The sequence below is a fragment of the Panicum virgatum genome, chromosome 8N (assembly GCF_016808335.1).
Source record: "Panicum virgatum strain AP13 chromosome 8N, P.virgatum_v5, whole genome shotgun sequence".
In the NCBI taxonomy this organism is placed as follows: Eukaryota; Viridiplantae; Streptophyta; class Magnoliopsida; order Poales; family Poaceae; genus Panicum; species Panicum virgatum.
The window spans coordinates 22282024-22309837 of NC_053152.1; the positions used below are offsets into that span (position 1 = coordinate 22282024).

The 27814-nt window shown below is 50.4% G+C and overlaps 1 protein-coding gene across 2 annotated transcripts; it reads left to right on the plus strand.

Annotated features, from left to right (window-relative positions):
* Positions 1-27814, plus strand: LOC120685797 (exocyst complex component SEC3A-like). 2 transcript variants are annotated; one of them, XM_039967887.1, is made up of 26 exons: positions 1-184; positions 274-344; positions 463-543; positions 748-815; positions 923-1025; positions 6205-6350; positions 6647-6764; positions 7944-8048; positions 15249-15350; positions 15445-15582; positions 16305-16433; positions 16524-16604; positions 16718-16792; positions 16941-17108; positions 17196-17319; positions 17424-17488; positions 17619-17789; positions 17879-17958; positions 18078-18156; positions 18328-18425; positions 20481-20589; positions 20697-20765; positions 26342-26407; positions 26495-26584; positions 26712-26838; positions 27340-27814. In XM_039967887.1, the coding sequence occupies exons 1-25, from the start codon at positions 1-3 to the stop codon at positions 26820-26822; spliced, it is 2631 nt and encodes an 876-aa protein (XP_039823821.1). In that variant the 3' UTR covers positions 26823-26838; positions 27340-27814. The 2 variants fall into 2 exon arrangements, with proteins under 2 accessions (XP_039823821.1, XP_039823822.1); XM_039967888.1 differs by lacking the exons at positions 1-184; positions 274-344; positions 463-543; positions 748-815; positions 923-1025 and adding an exon at positions 5558-5896 and having other exon boundaries at positions 27340-27382.

Here is a 27814-nt window from a genome sequence, read left to right on the forward strand (position 1 = left end):
ATGGCGCGGTCGAGCGCGGACGACATGGAGCTGAAGCGGGGGTGCGAGGCCGGGATCCTAGCGAAGGGTGACCGGGACAAGGTGGTGATGACCATGCGCGTCGCCAAGGGCCGCGGCGGCTGGGGCAAGGCCGGCAAGCTCGCCTCCCGCCACATGGCCAAGCCCCGCGTCCTCGCCATCACCAGTCAGTATCCTTCCTCGCTTCTCCTCTCCTCCATCCGCGTGCGCTCACGGGATCCTGACCGCCTCCCTCTCCACCCGTTGATGGCGCAGCCAAGCAGAAAGGGCAGAAGACCAAGGCGTTCATGCGGGTGCTCAAGTACTCCCATGGCGGCGTCCTCGAGGTGATCTTTCTTCCTTTCTCACTGTATCATATACTCTCAGATTGTTTCCCTAGATTGGACAGTTATAGATGTGGATGAGTGATCGCATTCTGGTACGATTGATTGCGCGCATTATCAGCCCGCAAAGGTGTACAAGATCAAGCATCTCTCCAAGATCGAGGTCGTCCAAAACGATCCCAGCGGCTGCACCTTCCTCTTGGTATGCATGCCATTCTCGGCCGCTCTCATAATACAAGATCAATGGATCCACAGTAACATTTCAAATATTTGAATTCTAGAGTTACAAAGAACTGGTTAACTTGCAAAATAAAGATGGTTTGTAAGTGAAGCATATATTTTTCAATACAAATATATCCCCAAATCATGACAAATCGGCTGCTGTTCTCTCTGAAAATCTGGCCAGGGGTTTGACAACCTGAGAAGCCAGAGCGTCGCGCCTCCGCAATGGACCATGCGCAACAAAGAGGACAGGTGATGCCGTATTGCCAGGCCACGCACGGTTCCTGACCTGTCCTGTATCTGTGCGTGACGACATCGATCTGCTCAGGGTCGTGAATGTGCTGTGTTATCTGTTTCAGGAACCGTTTTCTGATGTGCATCCTCAACATCTGCAAAGAGCACTTGGGTAGCATCCCCAAAGTGGTCGGCATGGATGTCGTCGAGATGGCTATCTGGGCAAAGGTCTGTATCAGTTAATTGATTAATCAATGATTAGGCATAGCCGTACATGTTTTTCTTTTGCTGTTTGGTCACAGTGACGAAATTGGTGTGATAGATTTGGCCACTGCTGTTCATAGTCGTCGTTGTCGTACATTGTTTTCATGATATCCTCAAAGTTGTCACCTAATATAACCTCACTACGACTTGAATCACTCAAATATCATACTTCCTATATAGCCACCCGACATATGAGAGGGCTGTTTGGATAGGCTAAAGTTGACTATTAAACTTTAGCACCTATTAGCACTTATATCCCTCCTAAAGTTTTTGAGTCTTGCATTGGCTAAAGTTTAATCCATTCCATTAGCACTATTGTTTGTGTAGAATAATAGAATTGGTGTATAATGGATGTATTGCATTGAGGCATTCGCCGATATATATAAGAGTACATGACTTGGGGGGCAAGGCTCCCCGGGATACATATGGCAGTCTACGATATGTATATCTACAACTACCAAATATACTCTAATACTCCCCCGCAGTCACAGTGGGAGCACAGCAAACGGTGAGACTAGAGAAGAAGCCGAAAGCAGTAGCAAACGGACTAACATCCCCCGCAGTCATAACGTCGGTGTGGTGCGGATGCTGTGACTGGAGAGAAAACCGGCGAGTAACTCATGCGGATGGTAGCCCTTTGTGCCGATGTAGAGGTAGCCGAGCCATGGTCAAGATGTCGTGCATAGGATAGCCATGGCCGACGTAGAGCTGTCGAGGTTGCTGAAGATGAGGTAGCCGCACATGAAGCCGCGGACGCACGAGGAGGCGCCATGGTGGTGTCGTAATGGAGAAGACACCGGAGACGAAGATGGCGATGCGTCGACGCAGTCATAGAGGGAGCGACGTAGAAGTCGATGCGGTCAGGCCATCGGGCGACACATGCCCAGGTTTGCCAGGCTCGGGAATGCGCCGAGGATGATAGGCACGCACCGGTGTTACCAATACCGGACGTGCAAGGGAGTGTGCACAACCAGAAGCCGTCGCCGGGGCCGGGACCAGCAGAGAAGGCCTCCATGGCGGTCGCAGGCACAGAAGAAGGCGAGGTAGAAGATGCCAACGCCTACTGTTGCTGGAGTAGACGAAGTAGTCGGGGACGAGATGGTGATGCTGGCGACGTGGTTGTGCTAGACGAAGCGAGGAGGGGAACCCGGATTTTCCAGGAGCACCAGGCCGAATGATCCGAATGACGCGGTGGCGGCACTCGAAAGAGACGGGGAAGAACTCGTACAGCTTGACGAAGACTATGCACGAAGCGTGCAACAACGAGTCAACGATGAGGTCGTGGACGTGGTCGGCGGCGGTAAGGAAGCAACGGCGGAGAAGGCCACGGGGTGACACTAGTGCTGCCCGAAGAGGCGATGCAGCGCAGCCCTCCGTACTCGGTGAAGGAGCGCGCTCGATGAGGACGGACATCATGGGAGCCGGGTGGATCACGCACATCGGCTGATCAGACCGAGTAGCGTGAGGCGAGACGACGGTGGGCGAAGTTGGCAAAGGCGTCCCGATTGGTGAAGACGAAGACAAGCCGGCGAGGGTCGACGTGCAAACGAAGCGGCGAGGAGGGCGGTGCAGATGGGCATCCCCTAGGGCACCGTCCTTGTCACCATGTCGCATGTCGAAGATGAAGAAGAGGCCGGTGAAGTCGATGTAGACGTCGAAGTAAAGGCGCATCGTTGACATGGCGGTGGGCGACGCAAAACCAATCTCTGATCGGTAAAACCAAAAAATACAGCAGCAATTTCTTGTGTAGAATCTCCGGGGTGCACAAAGCAGAGACTCCCAAACCCCCTTATCTCTTTCTTATTTGTTCCCCCACCATGGTCAACAGGAACAGCCATGGTGCGATAGACAAAAAAACAAGAGACAGAGGGTTCGGGTGGCAGAGACGGTGGCGATGAAGCCCGAGGCAGAGTCGAGGACTGGAAGGTGGGGCGGGAGTGGTTCCGCCAGGGGTGCAGGGGGTCCGCTGTGATCCCGCCAGGGAAGGGGCGCAGCTTGCGGCGGATCTGCCGCGGGTGGAGGACGGAGTCGGCGCCCCGGGGTAGACGAGGGCAGCGGCGGATCCCGCGGGCGGCGGATCTCCACCATGAAGGAGCCACGGGCCGAGGCCGGCGCGCTAGAGGAGTCCGGCACGACGGAAGAGGCTGGCGCGGATCTGCCCAGAGGAGGAGGAGGGTACGGCAGAGCTGGACCGCCAGGGGAGGAGCAGGAGGAGGCCAGGGCCAGCCCGTGGACGGCGGCGGCGGCGGATCAGATCGATTTGCCGCGACACCTAGAGGATCGGCAGATCGATGGATCTGCCGAGAGGTGGTGGAGGGCACGCCCCCCCGCTGAGATCGACATCTCACCGGGGGGCGCTAGCAGATCGACGAGGGGCACGCTGGATGCACGTCGTGATGGTCAGGAGCGCTGGCGGCGGGGAAGGAGGGGCGCCGGCGGCGCGAGCAGCGAAAAACTAGGGTTTGAGGCCTGGTGTTAGAACCCAAACTCGTGATACCATGTAGAATAATAGGATTTGTGTATAATAGATGTATTGCATTGAGGCCTCGGTCGGTATATATAAGAGTACATGACTTGGGAGGCAAGGCTCCCCGGGTTACATATGGCAGTCTACGATACGTATATCTACAACTACCAAATATACTCTAATACTCCCCACAGTCACAGCGGAAGCACCGCAAACGATGAGACTGGAGAAGAAGCCAAAAACAGTAGCCAACAGACTAACAGTTTGGATGGACTTGTGCTAAAAACTTTAGCACTTGGATCCAAGCCAAACACCCGTGCATTTGGTTGGGATGTGATTTCATAATTGGTAATTATTTTTGGAAGAAAAAATGACTTGCTGAACACACCAAATAAATCTTATCACCACTAGAGTAACTCCAAGAGAGACACTATATCCATCCCAATTGTTAGTAATAGAGATTTTGATAGAAAAATATCATCTAAGAGCTTCTCTAAGTGGTTATCAAAATATAGCTATTATCTATTCCGGATTTCTCGCTAGCCAAAGATAGATAGCGAAAATAGCTCTCTAGGTTCTAAACAAAATATAGAAAAACTGTTGGAGTGTGCAAATATATAGACATCGATTTTTATGTAGATGACTCTCCAAATGATGATTTAGAAAGTGAAATTTAGAAAACTCTTGGAGATGCTATTGGATTTTGTATTTTTTCATTAAAATCTCTATTCCTAATGATAAGGAAAGATATAGAGAGTCTCTCGGAGTTGTTTATTTGAGCATCTCGAAGAGATTCTTTATATCCTTAAGAATAGAGATTTTGAATTAAAATTACCCTCCAACCATCTTTTCATCAATTGGATATCTAAATATAGATATCCTCTATTCGTATATCTCGCTAGCAAAAATGGAGCGCGAGAATTGCTCTCTAGAATATGCACTGGATATTGCAAAACTGTTGGAGCATACAAATATATAAAAAAGACAATTTTACTCAAATAGCTTTGTATGATAATTTAGAAAGCAGATTTTAAAAAGACACTTGCATATTCAGTACGGTAGAACCCATATGTCAAATTTCAACTCCTCAATTACTAAAGGGAAAATTGGTTCCATAGCACCCAAAGATCACAAGAATCGGATAATACCACTGAAAGAACTCCGTTCCGTGAAATAGCACTGAAAGATGCGGACGTTAACCGGAAATAACATTTCGTTAAGTATCGTCAAGTTTGGAGCTAACGGTGTGAAGCCCGTTCACCTCCATGCGCACAGCGCACAAGCCGGCGCTCGTGCATACGGCCGACGCTCACGCGCTCAGGCGGAGCTCCCGCGTGCAGCCAGCCCGACTGCCCGAGCCACGCCACCCCTCATCCCTCTCCTCCGTGCAGCGCCCCGAGCGCCCCGACGGAGTGGCGGCGGTGGCACGCAGCACTGCACAGTTGAGCTGAGCAGCGCCCCGACGGAGTGCAGCTGCGCGCCGCAGAGGCCGCGGTGGGGATTTGCCTTCGCTGCCGTTGATGCTTCGCCATGCCGTTGATGCTTCTCCATGCCTTCGCGGTCCTCACCTCAGCCTTCATCTCGCATCCACACTCCGGGCTCGTCATGCCAATTTCGCCTCCCGCATCCGTCATGCCACACAGCGGCCTCAGCCTTCCTCGCATCCGCGCTCCGTGCTCATCATGCCCCGCCCACCTGCGCGGCCATGGCCCTCGTCACCGACGCCGCGCTGTCTGGAAAGGACGCTCGGGGACGCCGTGGCGGCCTGCTCCAAGGGAGGAAGACGGGCGGTGTCTCCTTGGCTGACATGTAAGTCTAGATGGAAAGCGTTCACGACGTGAGACAGCCACCGGACAGAATGCATTTGAAGGTGACGGATGCATCTTTCGGTGGTATTCCCCGTGAGGAGGTTATTTCGGTGGTATTTTCCGATTTTTGTGATTTTTGAGTGCTAACGAACCAATTTTCCCATTACTAAAATATATTATCCTTGTGAAAAATAATTTTATATTAACCCACACCACGTCACTCTTCTCCTGTTCGCCAATCTCCGTGCCTCGTCGTCCTGCGCGGCGAGCGCGGCGTGGTCGCGCAGACAAGCGCAGCGGCAGCAGCGGGAGGCCGTAGCATGGGTCGCAGAGCCGCCACATCCATCGGTGTCCGCCGCGCATTGTACCCGCCGCCACCGTCCTCACTAACACCAGCGTCGCGAACTCGCGCGCCAAGCTCCAGGCGGCGGCCGCTGACTATTGTGTAGTGCAATCCCGCGCCCGCAGCCGTCGTATGCCCCCTTCAACGTAGTCCAGGAACTACTCGATGAGAGATGAATCGGCCCCGCCGCTTCATAGCTCGGTTGCCATCAACGCAGGTTGCTGCCTAGAAGTTGTTCGACGAAATGCTTCTTGCAAAGAATTGCTGTATTGGCCCAGCCAAAGCCTGTTGGCCTTTTCATAGTGGCATTTGCGCCTATTTTGTGCAAAAAAGCATCAGCAGATTTGCAATTAGTCAACATTTTTTTATCACATTTTCTGCAGCAGCAGTGCATAGAGACATGCTGGATTATCCTGGATTTCTTTAGATTCCATTGGAGTTTAAAATTGCTAAATACTTGGGAGGCTATTGTGCCTGTGATCTACATGTTTGATTGCTATATGTTTATTTTTGTGAATATTTCAGGAAAACACTACAACAAAGGTTACACAAGCGACCAACAAAGATGGACCTGTCGAATCAGTGGTTTTAGAGTCTGAATCAAATGTTACGGTTGAGAAGGACCTTGTTTCTCAGGCAGAAGAGGAGGACATCGAGGCTCTTCTTAGCAAGTAAGTTTAGTTGCCCAATGTGAACTTGGCATGCCACCTTCTGTGCTTGCAGTTCTGATTATTCAGTTTATCTAGCATGTGCCAATTGATTGGATACACTTCAACTAATACATTAATGTGCCCTACGTATCATATCAGCTCATTGTTCCATGAAATTTTTGTTAAAGTCACAATTGGTATTACGTCCATGCAATCATTTCATTTAGGCATGAGTACAAATGGATTCTTTATCTTCCTAGGATTTATGTTTGCTTTACGATATAACTGGTGCAGCTAGCATTGTTTTTCTTTTGCAGTTACGTTATGGCCATTGGTGAAGCAGAGGCTTTTTCAGAAAGAATGAAGCGTGAACTTGTAGCTTTAGAATCTGCAAATGTTTATGCCCTGATAGAAACTGAATCTGTTGTAGAAGAGGTATGCACTTTCCTGAACTTGTAAATGCCTTTTTCCTAGCCATAAAAAATTATGAAATTGCTGATCCTGCTTCTAATTTAATCATATAAAATTCGGGATCACCATTTTCTACCTCCGTATAAATATAAATTTTGGAGACATTTAGCTGTAACTCTTAAGTCAAATTTTTTACTTCTATATATCTACAAGATACCTCTTCATAGGAAATGGATACAATTATTTTGATACTTTTAAAAGTTTGTATGAATTTTATAACTTTAGAGAGATTTAGCTGTAACTCTTAAGACAAATTGTTTACTTCTGTATATCTACAGGATACCTCTTCATGGCAAATGAACTCAATTATTTATGATACTTTTAAATGTTTGTAATGACCAATTTTCCTTCTCTCATGAGAAGAGAAAGCTCTTAAGATAATTTGGCATGAATGGATCGAGAGTGAAATAGATGTAAGGTATGTTAACATGGTAATGGGTATGATTCATATCTAACCATGTGATTGGCTTTACATTGTAAGCTTTTAACTTGTAAGATTTCATAAAGTGTAAGTGAATCTGGATGCCCTTACCCATTTCAGATTTGCTTACACTGCTGAAAAAATATTTAAAGAGAAATAATATGTCTTAACACATCAGAAACTATCCTCCTTGTATGCTCTCAAAGAGCATCAAAGAAGCGGCAATACGTCACCCACTCATCCAGTAGTTTGTTAGAATATCTCTTTGGTTAGGTTCACATTGTAGCTACCTTCACGTTAATTAGATTGGAACTTTATCTCCAAGATATATTAGCACAGTTTAGATTGCATCATTAGCGTCGAACACATTGCAATGTGTGAAAAGAATTGTTGAGAGGTCCTCATCTACCCTGGGCCTTGAGTATTGGCATTGCCTTGCATAAGGTGGAGTCTCTGGTTTCACATCCATTTATTTTTTGTTTAGATTCCCTATGTTCTTCTATTTTCTCAAATCTGTGGCTGCAATACTGTACATCATCATGATGAAGTATTAAACTTGAATTGATTACCAATGATATGACAAACTATTTACCTTGGTTGGTTTTAGCTGAATATCTTGACTGTAAATTTTCATCTTTTTTCACAAATATTTTACTGGTTGTACAATTGTTTATTCTTGAAGAGAATTCCAATACATTACTGCTGTATTTTTTTTCCTGCAGGTATTGCAGGGTTTAGAAATAGCCAGTGTATGTGTTGAAGATATGGATGAATGGCTAGGGATTTTCAATATAAAGCTGAGGCATATGAGGGAGGATATACAATCTGTACGTTATTTTCACATTTACTAATATATATGCCAATCATATTGCCTAGTTGTTATGAGGAAAATATTTTCTCTTTTAATGCCTGATGATCGGTCCAAAACATGTACTCTAGGGTTGTCTGATCAAAAGAAGCCCAATAAGAGTTCAATGAAACAATATTTGAATTGTTTGTCACGGGCTTACAGCTCATTCAGTAGTTAACATCGGTTGTCACAATTTACACTGAAGTGTTCCCTACTGAAGACGCTAGGACAGTATAATTAATTGTGTAAACTATTGTACGTTTGAACAAGATTAAGTATCAATGGCATTTTTTAATGTTTAGGATCTGTGATACATTTTCCCTTCAATTTTATTACAGGTAACTATAAATTTTAAATTCTAATTTATAGTAAACGTCAGGGTTGTAGAAGTTGATTATGCAATATGATAATGCATCACACAAGTCTAACTTTAATGCCGCCTAGTTAGTCTGTGCAATAGTGGTGGTTGTTGGCGTATAGGTTGAGAGGCCCATCTAGAGGCCCATGTATAGCTACTATATTACCCACCCTTCTAGGGTTTGGAGGAATACAATTGAGTCATTTCCTCAAGCATGGTATCACTAGCCTAGGTTTTCCTCTCAACCCTTCCCCTGCCGCCGCCGCCGCCGCCACGGCTGGCCGGCTGCCGGCGCCTCCTCCCCTTTCCTCCTTTCCTCCCCTTCCCTCCTCTTCTTTTGCGCCGCCCCTGCTCTTGCGCCGCGCGCGTGGCACCACCCCGCCGCCGCGGGCGCGCTGGGCATGCCCGCCGCCGCACTCGCCGCAGCTGCGGGTGGGCCGGGCCTGGGCGCCGCCGCGGCCGCAGCCGCCCTTGCTCCTCCCGCTTTGGCACCAGGCGCGGGCGAACCAAGCGCGGACGCCGCCCCTTCCCTCGCCGTGGGCGTGCCGCTCCTGACCGCCGCGGGCGCGGGCGCCGCCCCTTCCCTCGCCGCGGGCGTGCCGCTCCTGACCGCCGCGGTCGCCGCGGGCGAGCTAGGCATGCCCGCCGCGGGTGGCCCCTTCCTCGTCGATGCGCCCGGCGCCCTCGATGCCGCCGCCGCCGCTGCCCAGGGCGCGGGGGGCGCGGGCGCGGGTGTGCCCGGCGCTGCCGCCGCCGCCGTCGCCATGGCTGGTGCGGGGGCCGCGGGCGCCGCTGCCTTCCGCGGGAAGCAGATCATCGCCAGAGCTGCTACGGCCGACGCTGCTCTCGCCGCGGCCCTCCTTGCCGCCAAGTCCGAGGCTGCGGCGGCTCAGGAGCGGGTCCACGCGGCTGCCCTTGCTTTGGAGCGCGAGCGCTCCGCGGCCGATGCTCTCGCTTGCCGGGTCGCTGAGGCGGAGTAATACATCCTTCTCTCCTCCGGCCAGCAGCCTGTCGTCCCCATCGCCGAGCATGCCGCCTCTTCTTCCCACCAGGCTCCGCCCTTGGGTTCTGGACCCCGGCTCGACCCGGCCGATCCCATGGTCGCCCAACTCCATCTTCAGGCCGCCGGCGTCCAGAACATCAAGGCCTTGGTCTCCGTCCTCCTCGATCCTACGTCCTCCTACGGGCGCTGCTGGGACCAGGTCCTCCTCGCCCTCCGCCGCTACGCCCTCGACGACCACGTCCTCCTCGACACGCTAGTCGAGGCGCGGGACCTGGTGTGGCTGCGCCTCGATAGCGTCGCCATGTCCTAGATCTTTGGGACCATCTCCCTAGATTTGCAGGACATCGTCAGGACTCACGGCGGCACCGCGCGACAGGCCTGGCTGGCGCTCGAGGGGTAGTTCCTCGGCAACGCCGAGTTCTGCGCTCTCTAACTCGACGCCACCTTCTGCACCTTCGAGCAGGGGGACCTCTTCGTTGGTGAGTTCTGCAGGAGGATGAAGGGCATGACTGATGCTCTTCACGACCTTGGGTGCCCGGTGTCCGACCGGGTCTTGGTGCTCAATGTCCTGCGGGGTCTCAACTCCACCTATGACCACCTGCAGACATGGATCACCCGCCAGAGGCCCTTCCCCTCCTTCCTGCAGGTCCGGGACGACCTCGTTCTCGAGGAGAGCACCAGGGGTCCCGCGACCGGCTCGTCCTCCTCCACCGCGCTCGTGGCTGCTCCACCGGCTTCCTCTGCCTCGCCAGCCATGTCCCTCCTTGGCGCTCCTCCCACCGGGCAGCCCAGGGGTGGGGGGAGGGGGGCGTGGTGGGCGTCATCGGCGGGGGGGGGGGGGAGGAGACGTGGAGGTGGTGGTACTGGTACTGGTGGCCCTGCTTCTGGTGGTTCTGGTACCGATGGTGGTTCTGGTGGGGGCCGTCGGGGCACGCGGACTCCGGCTCCAGCTCCCGCTCCTGCCCCTGCCCCTGGAGGTACGCCCTGGCCATCCTTCAGCAACCCATGGTCAGTGCGCATCTCGATGTGGCCGTTCCAGGGTCAGGGGGGCTCTCGCACACAGCTCCAGCCGGCGGCCATGTTCACCGGTACTGCTCCCCTGTTCGCGCCGTCCTGGACTCCACCCGCTCAGCCCAGCCAGCCAGCCACCGACCTGGCCTGGGGGTGGGACCAGGCCGCGTTGCGCAGTCCTTCAGCACCATGGGGCTGACACCGCCGGTCAGCACCGAGTGGATCGCCGACTTGGGTGCCTCCTTCCACACCACCCCTGATGCCGGTATCCTCTCTTCTGTCCGACCCCCACATCCATTTTGTTCTTTTTCCATCATGGTTGGCGATGGGTCTTGTCTTTCTATCACCGCCATGGGTTCTGCTCCTGGTTTTTTCTGTCTTCCCAATGTTCTTGTTGCTCCTCAGATGTCATAATCTTCTTTCCATTCGTCAGTTTACTGCTGACAATTCTTGTTCCATCGAATTTGACTTCTCTGGTCTTACTGTGAAGGATTCGACTTCCCGGCGTCTGCTCCTCCGATGTGACAGCTCGGGGCCCCTTTACACCCTTCGTCTTTCTGCTTCCGCTGCTCCGCCTTCGACTTCTTCTTCGTCTGCTGCCTTTGCCGCGACGCCGTCTTCCACCACCTGGTACCGCCGGCTTGGTCACCCCGACCACGATGTTTTGGCTCAGCTTAGTCGTAGTACCGATGTTCCTTGTACTAGGGCTCCTACTGAGCACCTCTGTCATGCGTGCCAGCTTAGTCGTCATGTTAGACACCTTTTTCATCTTCTTCGCATGCGACGCATGTTTTTGATCTTGTTCACTGTGACCTGTGGACTTCTCCTGTACCCAGCATTTCTGGTTATAAATACTATCTGATGATTTCTTTCATTACTCTTAGACTTTTCCTTTGCGCGTCAAGTCTGAGACCTTTCCCACCCTCCTCCACTTCTTTGCCTGGGTGTCCACTCAATTCGGCCTCACCATTAAGGTCGTCCAGTGTGACAACGGGCGTGAGTTCGACAACACCACCTCCCGTTCTTTCTTTCTCTCTCGGAGTGTTCAGCTGCGCATGTCTTGTCCGTATACCTCTCCCCAGAACGGCAAGGCTGAGCGGATGATTCGCACGACGAACGACGTCATGCGCACCCTTCTGATTCAGGCCTCTCTGCCTCCCCGCTTCTGGGCTGAGAGTCTCCACACTGCCACATACTTGATCAACCGTCTTCCGTCCACTCCACAGCTTACCCTGCTCCCACTCCACACCACGGTCTTTTCGGTACCCCTCCTCGCTACGACCACCTTCGTGTCTTCGGGTGTGCATGTTATTCTAACATCTCCGCCACTACTCCTCACAAGTTGGCACCCCGCTCGACTCGTTGTGTGTTTCTTGGTTACTCCTCTGTCCACAAGGGGTACCGATGCTTTGACTTCACCTCTCGTCGGGTCTTCATCTCCCGACACGTTGTGTTTGAGGAGTCGGATTTCCCCTACTCCAACTCTACACCTTCCCCTGACCCCGAGTTGGAGTCCTTGTTTTCGCCTGACCCGGTGGTTCATCCACCTTTGTCTGTCTGTCCTTTTTCTGCAGGTTTTCCTGATACACTGGCACCGCCTCCGGTGATCTCTGCTGCGCCTCGCGCGACCCCGGTGCCTTCTGTCGCGCCACGCGCGGCCCCGGTGTCTCCTGCTGCGCCACGCGCGGCCCCAGTGCCTCCTCCTACGCCTGCGCGCTACGTTCAGCCGGTGCAGGTGTACCGGCGTTGTTCGGTGCCGGCACCGGCGCCGACTCCGGCTTCGGAGGCTCCAGCGTCGCCGCCGCCACCTCCACCGGAGCCGTCGCCACCGCCACCTCCACCGTCTCGCTCTCGTGTCGAGCCGGTGGTGTACCACCCGCCTGTCATCCATCGGGACTCTGGTCATATTCATCCCATGGCAACTCGGCGGATGGCTTCTCAGCCCGCGACTCTCTCCGCCACCGAGCGAGAGCCGCGGATATCTCCGGTACCCTCCTCTGTCCGCGACGCCCTGGCGGATCCTCACTGGCGTCGCGCGATGGAAGAGGAGTACGCGGCTCTTCTTGCCAACCAGACGTGGGTATCGTGCCACGTCCGTCTAGTTGCAACGTGGTCACTGGCAAGTGGATCTGGACGCATAAGCGTTGGGCTGATGGCACACTGGATCGCTACAAGGCTCGCTGGGTTCTCCGGGGTTTTACCCAGCGGCCTGGTGTGGACTATGATGAGACCTTCAGTCCAGTGGTGAAGCCTGCTACAGTGCGCACGGTCTTCTCGCTCTTGGCCTGTGCACCAGCTGGATGTGAAGAATGCGTTTCTCCATGGCACTTTATCAGACAGTCTACTGTACTCAGCCAGCGGGATTTGTGGACTCCAGTCGTCCGGACATGGTCTGCCGGCTCAACAAGTCTCTCTATGCTCTGAAGCAGGCTCGTTGGGCTTGGTATTCTCGGTTCGCCACGTTCTTGCTGACATTGTGGTTTACCGAGGCCAAGTCTGACACTTCTCTGTTCATCTATTGCTGTGGGGATGAGACTGCCGACCTGCTGCTCTATGTTGACGACATTGTGCTCACAGCCTCCAGTCAGCAGTTGCTTCAGTGCTTCAGTCTGCAGCAGGAGTTTGCTATGAAGGATCTTAGTCAGCTCCATCACTTCTTGGGTGTTACTGTTGAGCCTCGCCCGTCTGGCCTTCTCCTTCACCAGCGGCAGTATGCACTTGATATTCTGGAGCGGGCTGGGATGACTGATTGCAAGCCATGCTCCACTCCTGTCGATACTCAGGCGAAGCTGTCTGCTGCTCTGGGTGATCCCGTGGCTGATCCTACTACCTACCGGAGTCTTGCTGGAGCCTTGCAGTACCTTACTTTCACCAGTCCGGACCTCACATACACTGTTCAGCAGGTCTGCCTTCATATGCATGATCCCCGGGAGTCACATCTTGCTGCGCTGAAGCGTCTACTCCACTGCGTCCGTGGCACTGTTGACTTCGGCCTGGTTCTTCATCGGTCTCCCTCTGCCGAGCTGGTTGTCTACACTGACGCTGATTGGGTTGGCTGTCCGGACATTCGCCGCTCCACTTCCGGCTATGCCGTCTTCCTGGGCGGCAACCTTCAAACTTTAGAGGGGCTCATTTAAGACTTAATCGAATGATTACTCAACAAGTAAGAAGAGCTTTTGTTTCTTCTCATCGAGATAGAGGTAGGCAAAAGAGGGATTTTCGCGTGGCGGAGGCGTCCTAACTTCGACAGCTTTTGGCGGAGCTCCATAGCCCGCTCGCCAAGAGCACGCTCGTCTACTGCGATAACGTCAGCGCCATGTATCTCTCCACCAACCCCGTTCAGCATCAGCAGACGAAGCATGTGGAGATTGACTTGCACTTCGTTCGCGATAGGGTCGCTATCGGCGATGTTCGGGTCCTCCATGTCCCGACCACCTCCCAGTTTGCTGACATCTTCACCAAGGGTCTCCCCTCCCCGACTTTCTCGGAGTTTCGCTCCAGCCTCAACATAGCAGGTGGCTAGTTGTGGCTGCGGGGGGTGTTGTCTCTGTGTGTGCTTTCTTTGTTGTCCAGTCTTGAACTCCACTGCGCCGGTAGTTCAGACTTGCGGGGGGTGTTGGTGTATAGATTGAGAGGCCCATCTAAAGGCCCATGTATAGCTACTATATTACCCACCCTTCTAGGGTTTGGAGGAATACAATTGAGTCATTTCCTCTAGCAGTGGTTATGGTTTCATATTGGTAGGTCATAATTAGTGGTAGTTGCATATTGTATCTAATACTTGAGGATCAAAATGTGTAGCACCCTGAGTATTACCTTTTGAGGAAGCAAGGGCAATAAGCTTGGAAGAGAGTTACTACAGGTGTTGTATAGAACTGTCCAAGAAGACTGGGGGTTCCCTCTTAAGCAATTTAGGGTCTTGGCGTATCTTTGTATTAAGAAGAAGAAATGGTCCAATTATAATAAAACCACACCTCACCTAGAACCAGAATGAGGGTGGAGTAGTAAAAACACTAAAGGGATTGATGCAGAAATTACAAGACTCAAGGTCCTGACCACTGCCAGGACACACTACTGTCCTACACGTCCTAGGTCCAGGGCGGCAAGCCCTTTAGCTCCTGCAAACCGCCAAAGAAGTGCTTCATCCTGAAAAGCCTGCAGCGCCCTTTGGAGATTAGGAACAGATCCATCAAAAATGCAACTATTTTGGTGCTTCCATAAGATCCATGCTCCAAGTATAATGCGTAAGATGTATTGCATTGAGCCTCTAGGGCAAATATATAGGAGTACAGAGACTTGGGGAGTAAGGCACCTCCCCGATACATATGGCAGTCCGGGGTTACATCTCCTAACCTACCAAATATACTCTTAACACTAGGGTATTGAAACCCTTTTTGTGCTGTTTTGGTACCCTCCAGGACCTTTTCCACCAATCAGCGAATCTTCTGGTATATTTGTTCAGTCATTGTGTATATTTGAGTCTTGTTTCTCTTTTAGTTCCTTTTCTATGTACTCAATTACATAAATATGTACTATTTGTCAGAAACTGAATTCAAAATGCCATAAACTGTCTCACTGATCAGATCTTTCTAAGTCTGATCACTCAAGCTTCCAAACTATTCCATGAGCTCAGCATAGGATATTACATCATTGTAAATTAAACATACTGAGTTCATGCATGGTCATATGATTACATCATTAAACCACTGACTTTTGTTACGGAAACTCAACATTATTTTTAAAATTGTCAATCTTACTTTTTTTAAAAATAACATTATAAACACATATACCTTGTGGTTTTGCAGATAGAATGGCGTAATAACAGGCTGGAGTTGCAATCCGACAGTAATGTGGCTTTGATTAATGAGCTTGACAAATTGCTTGAGCTCCTTCAGATTCCACCTGAAGTGTGCATTCTATTGATCTATTAATTATTTTTCCTATAATAATATTTATGTTAACATACCACTGAAATTCCTGATGCCATTGATCATATTGCAGTATGAGGCATCATTAACTGGAGGATCATTTGATGAGGGAAATATGATTAAGAACATCGAAGCCTGTGACTGGTTAACCCTTGCTATAAAGAACCTAGAAGCGTCCAATCTAGATCCAATCTATGTAAAATTACGTGCTGTATGTCCTTTATCCTCATACCATCATCTTTTTTTTTTCCTATTGGAGGTTTACATGATTGAGCTTTTCCTTTAGCATTCAAATCAATTGAGATTAACTTATTCTTTATCAGATAAGTATTAGTATGCTGCTTCAGTACCATTTGAAGGACTGCTAGCAACATGGGAAGATAAATAGATTCAACAGAGAAAAGACCATTTTCCACAGACAACTAAATTTGTTTCATATGGAAGGTTAAAGTAATTTGTGTTTAATTAAATATATCTTACAAAAAGAATGCCAGCAACAGTTGTTTTACCTTTTCTTGAAAAACAAAATTGGCACAAGAAGGTGCCGATTTGCATTGAATACAGGAGAGTTTATGACCAAATTGCCTAGGGAGCCTACAAGGAGTTAAAACTGTACAAAACAAAAACTCTGTAGGAAACAGAGAAAAACAGGAAGCTGCTTAGAACACTGCAGTGAGGAAGCGTACTCCCATATTAAAAATATTTTTGAAGTTTGATTAAATTGGAACCCAAAAGTCAAATATCTCTTGCCTTCATAATCCTCAAATGTAGGTTTCTCTTCACTTTGCTACTTTCTATTTAAATGAAATGCTGTCAACCACTCCATGGCTATAGACGTTTGCATAATGGACTTTTTACATGTAATTTTCCAGCATTATTGAAACAAAGTTATGGCTTAACAAATTTTTATCTTATTTGGCAAAAAATATACAGGTTAGAGAAAAACGTGCAGAATTTGTTCTTCTTAAGTGCACATTTGTTCGGAGGGCATCAGAATTTTTAAGGAATTACTTTCCGAGTTTAATTGATTCTATGCTAAATGACAAAGCAAACTTCTCTCAGGTAAATCTTACTTCAAAAATTTTCAAACATGGAAGTTCAGGATAAAACCCGGATATGTGTGATCATAAATATACTCCTAAACACTTGCAGCGAGGTCATCTGCAGAGGCCTGACCATGCTGATATGAGGAACAAATGTAGGACTTATGCACGGCTTCTACAACACATCAAGGTTTTTGCATGATATCTTGGTGTGAAAAATTTCCTTCTGAAAAATCAAGAAATATAATTTTTAGCTAGTCAAACTTTGTGCTTTCTAATGCTCCCTTTATACTATGTTTTAAGAGTTTGGACAAGAGTTGTATGATACCTTTGCGGAAAGCTTACTGCCACTCATTGAACTTGCTAATTCGACGTGAGGTGGGGTTCTGTGAGTACTCGGAATTTTTTCAATTTCTCTAATATACTAAAAGTTAATCGAAGTTCTAGAATTCCTTGGAGCTAAACATTACAAATAACACAACAATAATAAATGTACTGATATAACAGCCTGGCATTTGTTTTGTAGTCCCGTGAATTTTCTAATGAACTACGTAATAGTTCAAAAGCATCAAAGAGCAGCACACCATTGTTTGAGGGTCCTGCTGGTGCAAACCAGCCAGCAAGTATCACCGATAGTCCTGCAGACGCATACTCCAAGATGATTACTGTTTTTATTCCACTTCTTGTTGATGAGGTTGTTCTGTATTTCTTTGTGTCATTTCTGTGAAACATAAATAATATTAATTATATCCTAACTCTGTTCATGAATATCTACAACTAGAGCTCATTCCTTGCACATTTTATGTGCTTTGAAGTCTCTACAGTTTCTCAGTCAGATGCTAATGCTGAAGCAACTAGTACTTCTTCCGTCACATTAGAAGCTTCTTCAAGCATTGGCAAAACAAGTAATATAAACCACCACCTCCCAAGTTAAACAGTGTTTCTTGCAATGGATCTATTGTTTTGCTTCCTTTTGGAAAGGTGTAAAGGTTGGCTCATGTTTTTCTAGGTAATAATCCAGCTGAGTTGGGATTGCTAAACGAATGTCTTAAGGAATTGCTTGATGGTATTCAGGTTGACTTTGTTAGTTTTCCTCGCATAATTTGCAATGTAGACTATAAATACGGATAAGCAGATAGCTGAATTAACAACATTGTTGGGTGTACTGTTGTGGCTTCACATGTTTTCTATGGTTCCTTTTCAGGAGGACTTTTATGCATTGGTTGACTGGGCATTCAAGCTAGATCCACTGAGTTGTATATCGATGCATGGAATAACAGATCGGTATCTTTCTGGTCAGAAAGCAGAGGTCTCAGGATATGTGCAATTGTTGCTTGATGACTTGGAGACAAGAATAACGATTTTATTTAGCAGGGTTTGACTCTATTGATAGGCTAGCATTTTTTCTACTTTGGAGAGTTCTTCAATTTGTTCCTTACTCTTTCATATTCATGGTCTGTGAAGTTTGTTGATGATGCCTGCTACCAGATTGAGAAGTACGAGCGCAATGTGCGGCAAATTGGAGTTGTGCCCTATATTCCCAGGTCTGTTGTTATGTTCTCAAATGATATTTCTAAAATCTGAACATACCTGTCATGGTTCTTGGGTGTGTATATATAAATATGTTTAGCTGAAATGTGTTCTATTCTTTTCTGATATATAGGTTCTCACAACTTGCAGCACGTATGGAGCAGTATATCAATGGATCCAGGGATCTAGTTGACCAGGCATATACTAAAATTGTATGAACTTACTATAAGCTTGACCAGTCAATGCTATAAGTTATTTAAAAATTCACTCACCAACCTCAGATGCATATGCAACCAATGTTGGCCGTTTCATATTACTCTGACTTACATTAATATTACCAACCATGTTCCTTGTTAACTTAACCAGACGTGTGACTGCAACAGGTGACTATTATGTTTGTGATACTGGAGAAAATTGCTCAAGTGGAACCTAAATATGTTGATATTGTACTTTTGGAGAACTATGCAGCTTTTCAGCACAGGTTTATTTTTTCTCTCTCTCATGGTACACTTTTAGTGTGTGCATTTGTACGACTCTCTGCTACTGGTTTGTGGCATTTGCAGCCCTATAATGATGCTTATATCCTACATAACTTATTTTATGGAAACTGCATAGAATAATTTCCGACTAATGGAAATAGCTTTGTGCATCTTTGGTGGAGCAACTATGATAATGTTATTCATTTACCTAAATTTTAGAAATTAATTGTAAAAGCCACAAACACTCTTTAGTTGCCTCATCAACTATAGAGAAAAATAACTAAAAATACCAAAGTAGTCGATATCAACATAGCAGTGTAACAATTGTACATAGACAGGCCACACATTGCCGTAGAAGGTTTAATATGTAGTGAGAACGGGACATGTTACCTCACATCCGTATTATTCCTTGTGTGCCAACTTCACAGTCCGGGCACCTCACCATATGATCTCAGCACTTTGTGATTAATATACACAGCATGCATAGCCACCAGAACCATCCTTCGCACATCTCACTGCTACATTCATCTCCCGAGGTGCCTGCATTAATTAGCCTTTGCAGCGACAGATGTCAACCAGCATTACTGCAGGACAAAAGTATGTTTTTCTCACTCGGAGCTACAACTATTACTTTTGCCTCAACACATATAAGTGCTCAATTGTACCATTTTTTGATTTCATAGTGTTGTCCTTTTTTTCTTTTCCAACAACATTCCATCAGTTAGGGCATGTCATTGAAATTGAAGTTACTATTTTGTCACATCTTCATTCTACCAGGTTGATGGCAACGATAATGCCACTCCTCTTTAGCTCTGTATTGCACAAGTCCATATGTACCACTAAGGAGAACTTAGTTATTTGGATCATCTTCAATATAATCTGTCACTTGCAATCTGGTCAACTACCATTGCCTCATGTGGCAGAAACAATTAACACCTTCATGTAAGAATAAGGAAAAAAGAAAAGAAAAATGAGATGTGAAACATTTCATCTCCAATGCAAATATTGAAGCCTTTTCTTTAGCCAGAAAAAAATGTTCCAAAACAGCAACACCCCCCATGTTTGTTTTTACCTGAGGTCATAAATACTCTTACTCCTATACACCGTGGAGAGGGAGAGCTGAGAGCAACCGGGCGCTCCCCGAGCGACACGTGTCCCTGGAGAGAGGAAGCCCGACACGCGGCATGGATTTGGCGTTCGCGCCTTTCCCCGCAATGCCGCGCCACGCCAACCTGCCGCGCCCTGCTCCTCCGAGCTGCCTGCACGCACGGAGCTCGGAGCTCGTGGCGCCCGGATCTGGCCGCCGCCATGGGAGTGCGTGGGAGGAGGGAGGACGAGGGGGTGGAGGGCCGGCCACTGCAGATCCGCGCACAGAGCCGCAAGGAGCTGGTGTGGAAGGAGAGGGAAGGCGAAGAGGAAGGGGAGAGAGGAGAGGGAGGGAGGATCTAGCCGCCGCCATGGCTCGGAGCTCGGCACACCCGGATCCGGCCGCCGCCGGAGCTTGCCGCCTCGATCCACGCCTCGCTGGCCGCACTTGCTCGTTGGCGCGCGCAGGGCGGGCAAGCCGCTGGTGCGCTTGGTGGAGAGAGAAAGAGAGAAAATGGGGAGGGAGGGAGGGCTGCGGGTGGGGGATAAAGGAGAAAAAAATCTGATAAGCGGGCCCCACTATTGATAGTTGGTATAGAGTAGAAGATATACAAGATGATGGGTGCGGGAAACCTAGATATAGAGGAAAGAATCTTGATGACCAGACATGAATATTCCTTTTAGATGATGAAAATAGAGTAAAACGAGTGCGGACGTCATAAACCCATCTCCACGGGACGCCGCACGAGCCAACCTGCCGCACCGCCCTCCAACGTACCTCTGTTACTGCTCTATACGTATATGTAACCGTCAGCGCATCAACTATTTTGCTCTATATTTCCAAGTGGGCGCTGCGTAGCGCGCTGTTTACCTAGTTGCTCCATGTAATGCTGGAATCTTACCAATAACAGTTGTGACTACCTAGTGTTTCATAGAACTAATTAACCTGATATAATTATTTGGATCTGCAGCTTGTATGATTTGGCAAATGTTGTGCCAACGCTTGCTAAATATTATCATCAAGCTAGTGAAGCCTATGAACAAGCTTGTTCACGTCACATCAATTTGGTCATATATATTGTAAGTTGACTGTAACTCCTTTTGATTTTGTTCCCCTTGCCAACGTATACACTAAGGCGTTTATTTTAATGCATGTCATGGAACTTATGCCTGTTTACTTTTTGCAGCACTTTGAAAAACTATTCCAGTTCGCTAGAAGAATTGAGGAACTAATGTACAACATGAGCCCTGAAGAGGTGAGGAATGTGATTTGGTTCTGCGTTCTATCTACCTGAAAGTTTATGCAATTTAGTGACCTAATCTCAGAGCTGCATTATTTCTTGCTTGTAAATTTGCTGCCATTGCACTGTCCTGGAGTTAGGGTGATATTAAAATACGTTCTATAGTGTTTTTCAGATTATGATGATGGCATATAAGCCTAGTGTTTGTATCTTAATTATGTTTAAGACTTGCCTTGGCTATCAAGTTGATGCCTTGGCTTTATGCTTTTGCTTTAGCACTTTAGTGGTTGGGCTGCTGGCTATATAAGCACAGCTAACCCCCCCTTGTAACCGTGAACTCAATTTCATTCCAATCAAACGGCCTTTGGTCAAGCTGACCTCTGGCCTTTACCATGATCTTTGTGTGTTCTGGGCAACAATTAGCATCAAGAGCCTAGGGTTCTAGTGTTTTTCCTTCCAGCGCCGCCGCCATGTCCACCTCCAGTTCCAGGTGCGGCGCCGCCGCCGCGCAGGTACGCATGGAGCGCCTTGAGGCCGCTGCGGCTCAGGCGGCCAAGGATGCAGCGGCCGCGGCCAAGGCTGCGGCGGAAGCCGCTGCAGCGCTGCGCGAGGAGGAGCAGGAGGAGCAGGATGGCGACGAGGACGCGGAGGGCTCCATCACGTCAAAGGATCGCTGCCGCCGCGGATCGCCGTCTCCACCACGGCGTCGCGGGCGTTCTCCGGTCATGCAGGTCTACCGTGAGATCGGGACCGGATGGCCGATGCTCACGCGCTTCAATTACTACGAGTGGAGCCTCCTCATGAAGGTGAAGCTCTAGGCGCGCTTCCTCTGGGACGCCATCAAGCACGACGGCGTCGACTACGAGCAAGATCGCTGCGCGCTGGAGGCTCTCTGCGCCGCCGTCCCGCCGGAGATCGGCGCCACCATCGCCAACAAGCCCACCGCCAAGCTCGCCTAGGAGGCGATCGAGGCCAGGCGTGTTGGGAGCAACCGCGTGCGACGCGCCGCGCTCCAGCGCCTCTGCGGCGAGTGGGAAGGTCTCACCTTTCGCTCCGACGAGCAAGTTGAAGACATTGCCGTCCGCCTCACCAATCTGATGGAGCAGATGGTGCGCAACGGCGACACTGATCTCGACGAGGGACGCGCCGTGGAGAAGTTTCTCCGGTGCATGCCTAAGAGGGACGAGCAATTGGTCTTCTCGATCGAGACCCTTCTCGACCTCCAGGATCTCTCCATCGACGACGTCGCCGGGCGATTCAAGGTGGTGGAGGATTGGGACCGCGCGTCGGAGGAGCAGGGCAAGCTGCTGTACTCCGAGCAGCGGCGTGCCGGTGGCAAGAAGGGGGACAACGCCAACACGGCCAAGGACGGCCAGGAGCGGCGTCGTCGACCCCGTGGCAGAAGGAAGAACAAGCCCAGGGGAGAGCGCGAGGCCGGTGCTGGCGATTTCGGCGGCGGGCGCAGGGAGAAAGGAGGTGACTCCGGCGGCGATCGCAGGGCGAACCGCAACGACACCTGCCACAACTGCAACCGCGCCGGGCACTGGGCAAGGGACTGCCCCCAACCTCACCGGAACCGCGGCGCGGCTCACGTCGCGGAGGGAGATGTTGACGTGGGGCTGTTCCTGGCGCACGGCGTCGTCGAGCTGGGCGCGCACCAGGCTGCTGCGCACAGCCACGTCCTCTAGCTTGACGAGCCGCGTGCCCAGGCGATCCTCAACGCCACCGCCGACGAAGAAGCGATCGACGGGTGGTACCTCGAGCGCGGTCGCGACCCACCACATGACTGGATGCCGCGAGCTCTTCGCGAACATCGACGGCGACGTGCGCGGGTCGGTACGGTTCGGCGACGCGTCGAAAGTGGACATTCAGGGCGTCGGCTCCATCGCGTTCGAGGGCAAGAACGGCGAGAAGTGGGTGCTGCACGACGTCTTCTACATCCCAGCGCTCAGGAACTCCATTCTGAGCGTCGGCCGGCTGGATGAGGGAGGATCGGAGGTGAGGATCAAAGATGGGGTCTTGAGGATGTGGGATGAGCACGGACGCCTGATGATGAAGGTCCAGCGCAGCCCCAACCACCTCTACATCCACCACTTCGTTGCAGCCGAGCCATCCCGCCGTGCCCAAGCCTCGTCACAGCAGGGTGGCGATGTGCTCTGTCTTGCCACATGCAAGGACGAGCAAGCCTGGCTGTGGCACGAGCGCTACGGCCATCTGCACTTCGACGCGCTGCACAAGCTGTGCAAGGAGAACATGGTGCGTGGGATGCCGATGATCAAGCACGACGGCCATCTCTGTGACACCTGCGTCGTCACCAAGCAGAGGCGCTCCCCCTTCCCCGCTCAAGCCAAGTACCACGCGCAGAAGCAGCTTGAGCTCGTGCATGGGGACCTGTGCGGGCCAGCGTCGCCGGCGACGCCTAGTGGCCGGCTCTTCTTCCTGCTCTTGGTGGACGATGCCACGCGCTTCATGTGGGTGTCGCTGCTGACCACCAAGTCGGCCACAGCGGACGCCATCAAGCGCACGCAGGCGGAGGCCGAGAAGGTGTGCGGGCGCAAGCTGAACGTGCTCCGCACCGACAATGTCCGAGAGTTCACCGCCGGGGAGTTCGTTGACTACTGCGCCGACGAGGGCATCACGCGTCACTACTCTGCTCCCTACTAGCCTCAGCAGAACGACGTGGTGGAGCGGAGGAATTAGACCGTGGTGGGCATGGCACGGGTGTTGCTCAAGCAGCGGGGCATGCCGGCCAAGTTCTAGGGCGAGGCGGTGGTCACCGCGGTGCACCTGTTGAACAGGTCGCCGACCAAGAGCCTGCAGGGCAAGACGCCCTACGAGGCTTGGTACGGGCGAGCACCGGCGGTGGCGCACCTGCGCGTCTTCGGCTGCCTCTGCTTCGCCAAGGAGTTGAACCAGGTGCGCAAGCTCGATGATCGCAGCCGGCCAGGGGTGTTCCTCGGGTACGCGGACGGTGCCAAGGCGTATCGCGTCTACGACCCGGTGTCTTGGCGCGTGCTCGTGTCCTGCGACGTCGTCTTCGACAAGACGCGCGGCTGGGACTGGAACAGCAGCGCGGAGCACGCTGCGTCCATGGCGGAGGAGCTCTGCATCGACTTCGAGCTCACCGCCGCAGGAGTGCCAGAAGACGGGGACACGCCCTCACCACCGCCGGCCACCACGTCTACCGTGTCATGCTCGCCAGCTCCGAGGGGGCTTGGTGATGCTGCATCGCCGGCTGGTGTGTCGACCTTGCCTTCCCCTGCCTCGACGTCGCGTGCGTCGGCCTCCTCTGCTCCGGCACACTCTCCTGCTCCGGAGGCTCCAGTGACAGCGGAGCCGAGTCCGGCAGAGCTGGCCACTCCCCTGGAGGACGACGAGGAGCGGCTGGACGCGTTCTACGGCGGCGAACCCCTCCGCTACCGCACAATGGACAACATCCTTGGCGAGGAGTCCATCCCCGAGGTGGAGCCTCGGGTGTGCGTGCAGCTGCACTTGACGCATGCTGGCGAGCCAACCACGCATGCGGAGGCGCAAGGCGACCCGGCGTGGCGCAAGGCGATGGAGATCGAGCTCGAGTCCGTGGAGAAGAACCGGACCTGGGAGCTCATGGATCCGCCGGCTGGACACCACCCAATTACCCTGAAATGGGTCTTCAAGTTGAAGAAGGACGAGAAGGGGGCGGTGATCAATCACAAGGCGAGGCTGGTGGCGCGCGGCTTCGTCCAACAGGAGGGGATCGACTACGAGGACGCGTTCGCGCCGGTGGCGAGGATGGAATCCGTCCGTGTTCTCCTCGCCCTGGCGGCTCAGGAAGGATGGCGCGTGCACCACATGGACGTGAAGTCCGCCTTCCTCAACGACGACCTCAAGGAGGAGGTATATGTGCGACAGCCGCTGGGCTTTGCCATTCCCGGAGAAGAAGGCAAGGTGTACCGCCTGCGCAAGGCGTTGTACGGGCTCAGGCAGGCGCCGCGGGCCTGGAACGCGAAGCTGGACGCGACGCTCAAGGAGATGGGCTTCCAGCAGAGCGCGCACGAGGCGGCGATGTACCGGCGGGGCAGTGGGCGCTCTGTCCTGCTGGTTGGGGTCTACGTCGACGACCTCGTCATCGCCGGCGCTGATGCGGAGGAGGTGGATGAGTTCAAGGCGGCCATGAAGAAGAGATTCGACATGAGCGATCTCGGGCTCCTGAGCTTCTACCTCGGCTTCGAGGTGCACTAGCACGCCAGCGGCATCTCTCTGTCCCAGGCTTACTACGCCAAGAGGATCCTTGAGCTCGGCGACATGGTGGGCTGCAACTCCGTCCACACGCCCATGGAGGAGAAGCTCAAGCTCAGTCGCGAGAGCGAGGCGGAGGAGGTCGATGTCACACACTACCAGCGGCTGGTGGGGAGTCTCCGGTACCTGGTGCACACCCGGTCGGACTTGGCGTTCACGGTCGGGTATGTGAGCCGGTTCATGGAGCGGCCTACGACGGAGCACCTGCAGGCTATCAAGCGCATCCTCCGCTACGTGGCTGGGACGCTGGACTATGGTCTGGTCTACAAGTGCATCCCCGGCACGGCGAGCTTCGTCGGCTACTGCGATAGCGACCTCGCCGGCGACGTCGACACAAGTAAGAGCACCAGCGGGACCATGTTCTTCCTCGGCGGATGCCTGGTCTGCCAATCCATCAAGCAGAAGGTGGTGGCGCTTTCGAGCTGCGAGGCAGAGTACATCGCCGCCGCTTCTGCAGCAACTCAAGCATTGTGGCTGTCCAGACTACTCGGGGAGCTGCTGGGCAGCAAGGTGGATGTGGTGGAGCTCAAGGTGGACAGCAAGTCTGCCCTTGCGTTTGCCAAGAACCCAGTCTTCCATAGCAGGAGCAAGCACATCTGGATCAAGTACCACTTCATCAGAGATTGCCTGGAGGATGGGAGCATCAAGGCTGATCACATTCCCACTACTGATCAGCTGGCCAACATCCTCACCAAGTCACTAGGCAGAAGCAGGTTCCTGGAGATGAGGAAGAGGATTGGGCTGGAGCAGATCACTCAGCACTAGGCTTAGGAGGAGATTGATGGCATATAAGCCTAGTGTTTGTATCTTAATTATGTTTAAGACTTGCCTTGGCTATCAAGTTGATGCCTTGGCTTTATGCTTTTGCTTTAGCACTTTAGTGGTTGGGCTGCTGGCTATATAAGCACAGCTAACCCCCCCCCCCTTTGTAACCGTGAACTCAATTTCATTCCAATCAAGCGGCCTTTGGTCAAGCTGACCTCCGGCCTTTACCATGATCTTTGTGTGTTCTGGGCAACATATGATCCATGTCTTAATCATGTGCCTACTATGCATTGAGAAGCAAAATCAATTGGGTATCAACCATTGAAACATTCCTGATGCTTTTACCAATCAACTACCCATTGCTCGAGATCCATGTTATGCTGTGTAATCTTTCGCCTACTGTCCATGATTAAACCTCGCTTCCTATCTATTGCATTTTTTGCACACAAAGTTATTTTGAATGTCCAACCCTCTTGTCTTAGTGCACAGTATGTTCCATTGGTTGAAGTATAAAGTGTTCATTGTTGGATACTTCTAACTGCACACAGATACCTTTCCAAGTTGGAATGTCCAAGGTAGATTTTCGCAAGATGTTGAAGTCTAGCTTAGCTGGAGTGAGTTCATAATATATTCATCCTTTACACATTTATGAACTTAGTCATAAAGCAGTGTCCCTTACTCTTACTTTATCTGGTTGACAGCTTGACAAGACAATAAATGCAATGTATAGAAAACTACAGAAGAATATGACTGCTGAGGAATTGCTTCCTTCATTATGGGAAAAATGCAAGGTATATTTTATTTTTCATGATTGTAAAATTGTATGTGTGAAAAATGAATGAGGGAACTACTTGTAATCTCCTTCAAGGCTAAGTGACATACAGAACTTTTTCTTGCTTGATGTGTTGGTTTTTGCAGAAAGAGTTTCTTGACAAATATGCAACCTTCCTCAAGTTGATTTCGAAAATATATCCTGATGAAAAAGTGACATCTGTGAACGAAATGAGGGATATTCTAGCTTCTCTGTAGCAAGTTTTATTACAAGGTAACTTTCTATGCTTTGATTTCTGCTGTTCTGTCCTTTTATTTGTTTAATTGCATTGTTCGTCTTGTACATGGCGTTGTTCCTTTTGGTTTGCTTTTATGGTGTCAGGTTAGTATATTCATTGGCTTGCATACACATAGGTGGATCTGATTCTCACCATCTCAGATATGTGATCCTTACTGAACCAGCTATCCAATATGTTTTCCTTGCGAACAAGCTATCTGATATGTGATCCTTACTGAACCAGCTATCTGATTCATGGTCTGTAGTGAACTGTAGATGCACCCTCGTTGACATGTAAATTCAAGTTGGATGATTTTTTTTCGTGTTTTGTACTGCCAATAACGCGTATGAACCAAGATTAGACATGATGATTGGGGAAAGAAACTTTTGGACACTATTAATGTTGACAGAGAAACTATACGAGGCATATGTGAAAAACCATAAGATGGTCTTGTACACAGAAGGCACATGTGAAACCATAAATGTTATTTTATACAGATGTTTTGGAGTTTGGAGGAGAATTGTCAATTCGTAAGGAAATGGAGATACCATTGCCGGGGGTATTTGCTGAGGACCGATACTAGATTTAGCTGCTAGAGAAGACAACACACATGGCCCAGTGATCGATCGGGTGGTACTCAATGCAAGAAGCTGAAAACTAATGACAGAAATATCTTTACCTGTGAAGAATGCTGGTCTTAAAACTCCTACGGCACCTCTAGTACTTCTCGCAGCTATTGATGCTTAGCCCAACTTTTATGTTTTATTATTCCAGCCTTCGCTCAATCTGTGGCTGTAGTAATATTTCTGTATCTCGGTTGTTTTCTTACTGATATATTTTTAATCATTTGGTATTAGCATACAAATGTAAATATATGTAATAAACCACTGGTATAACTATATTTGCTTGCCCAATACGGCATGCTTGATATTACATAATTGCAATGGCATGATGAGCTCCACGATCACTTTA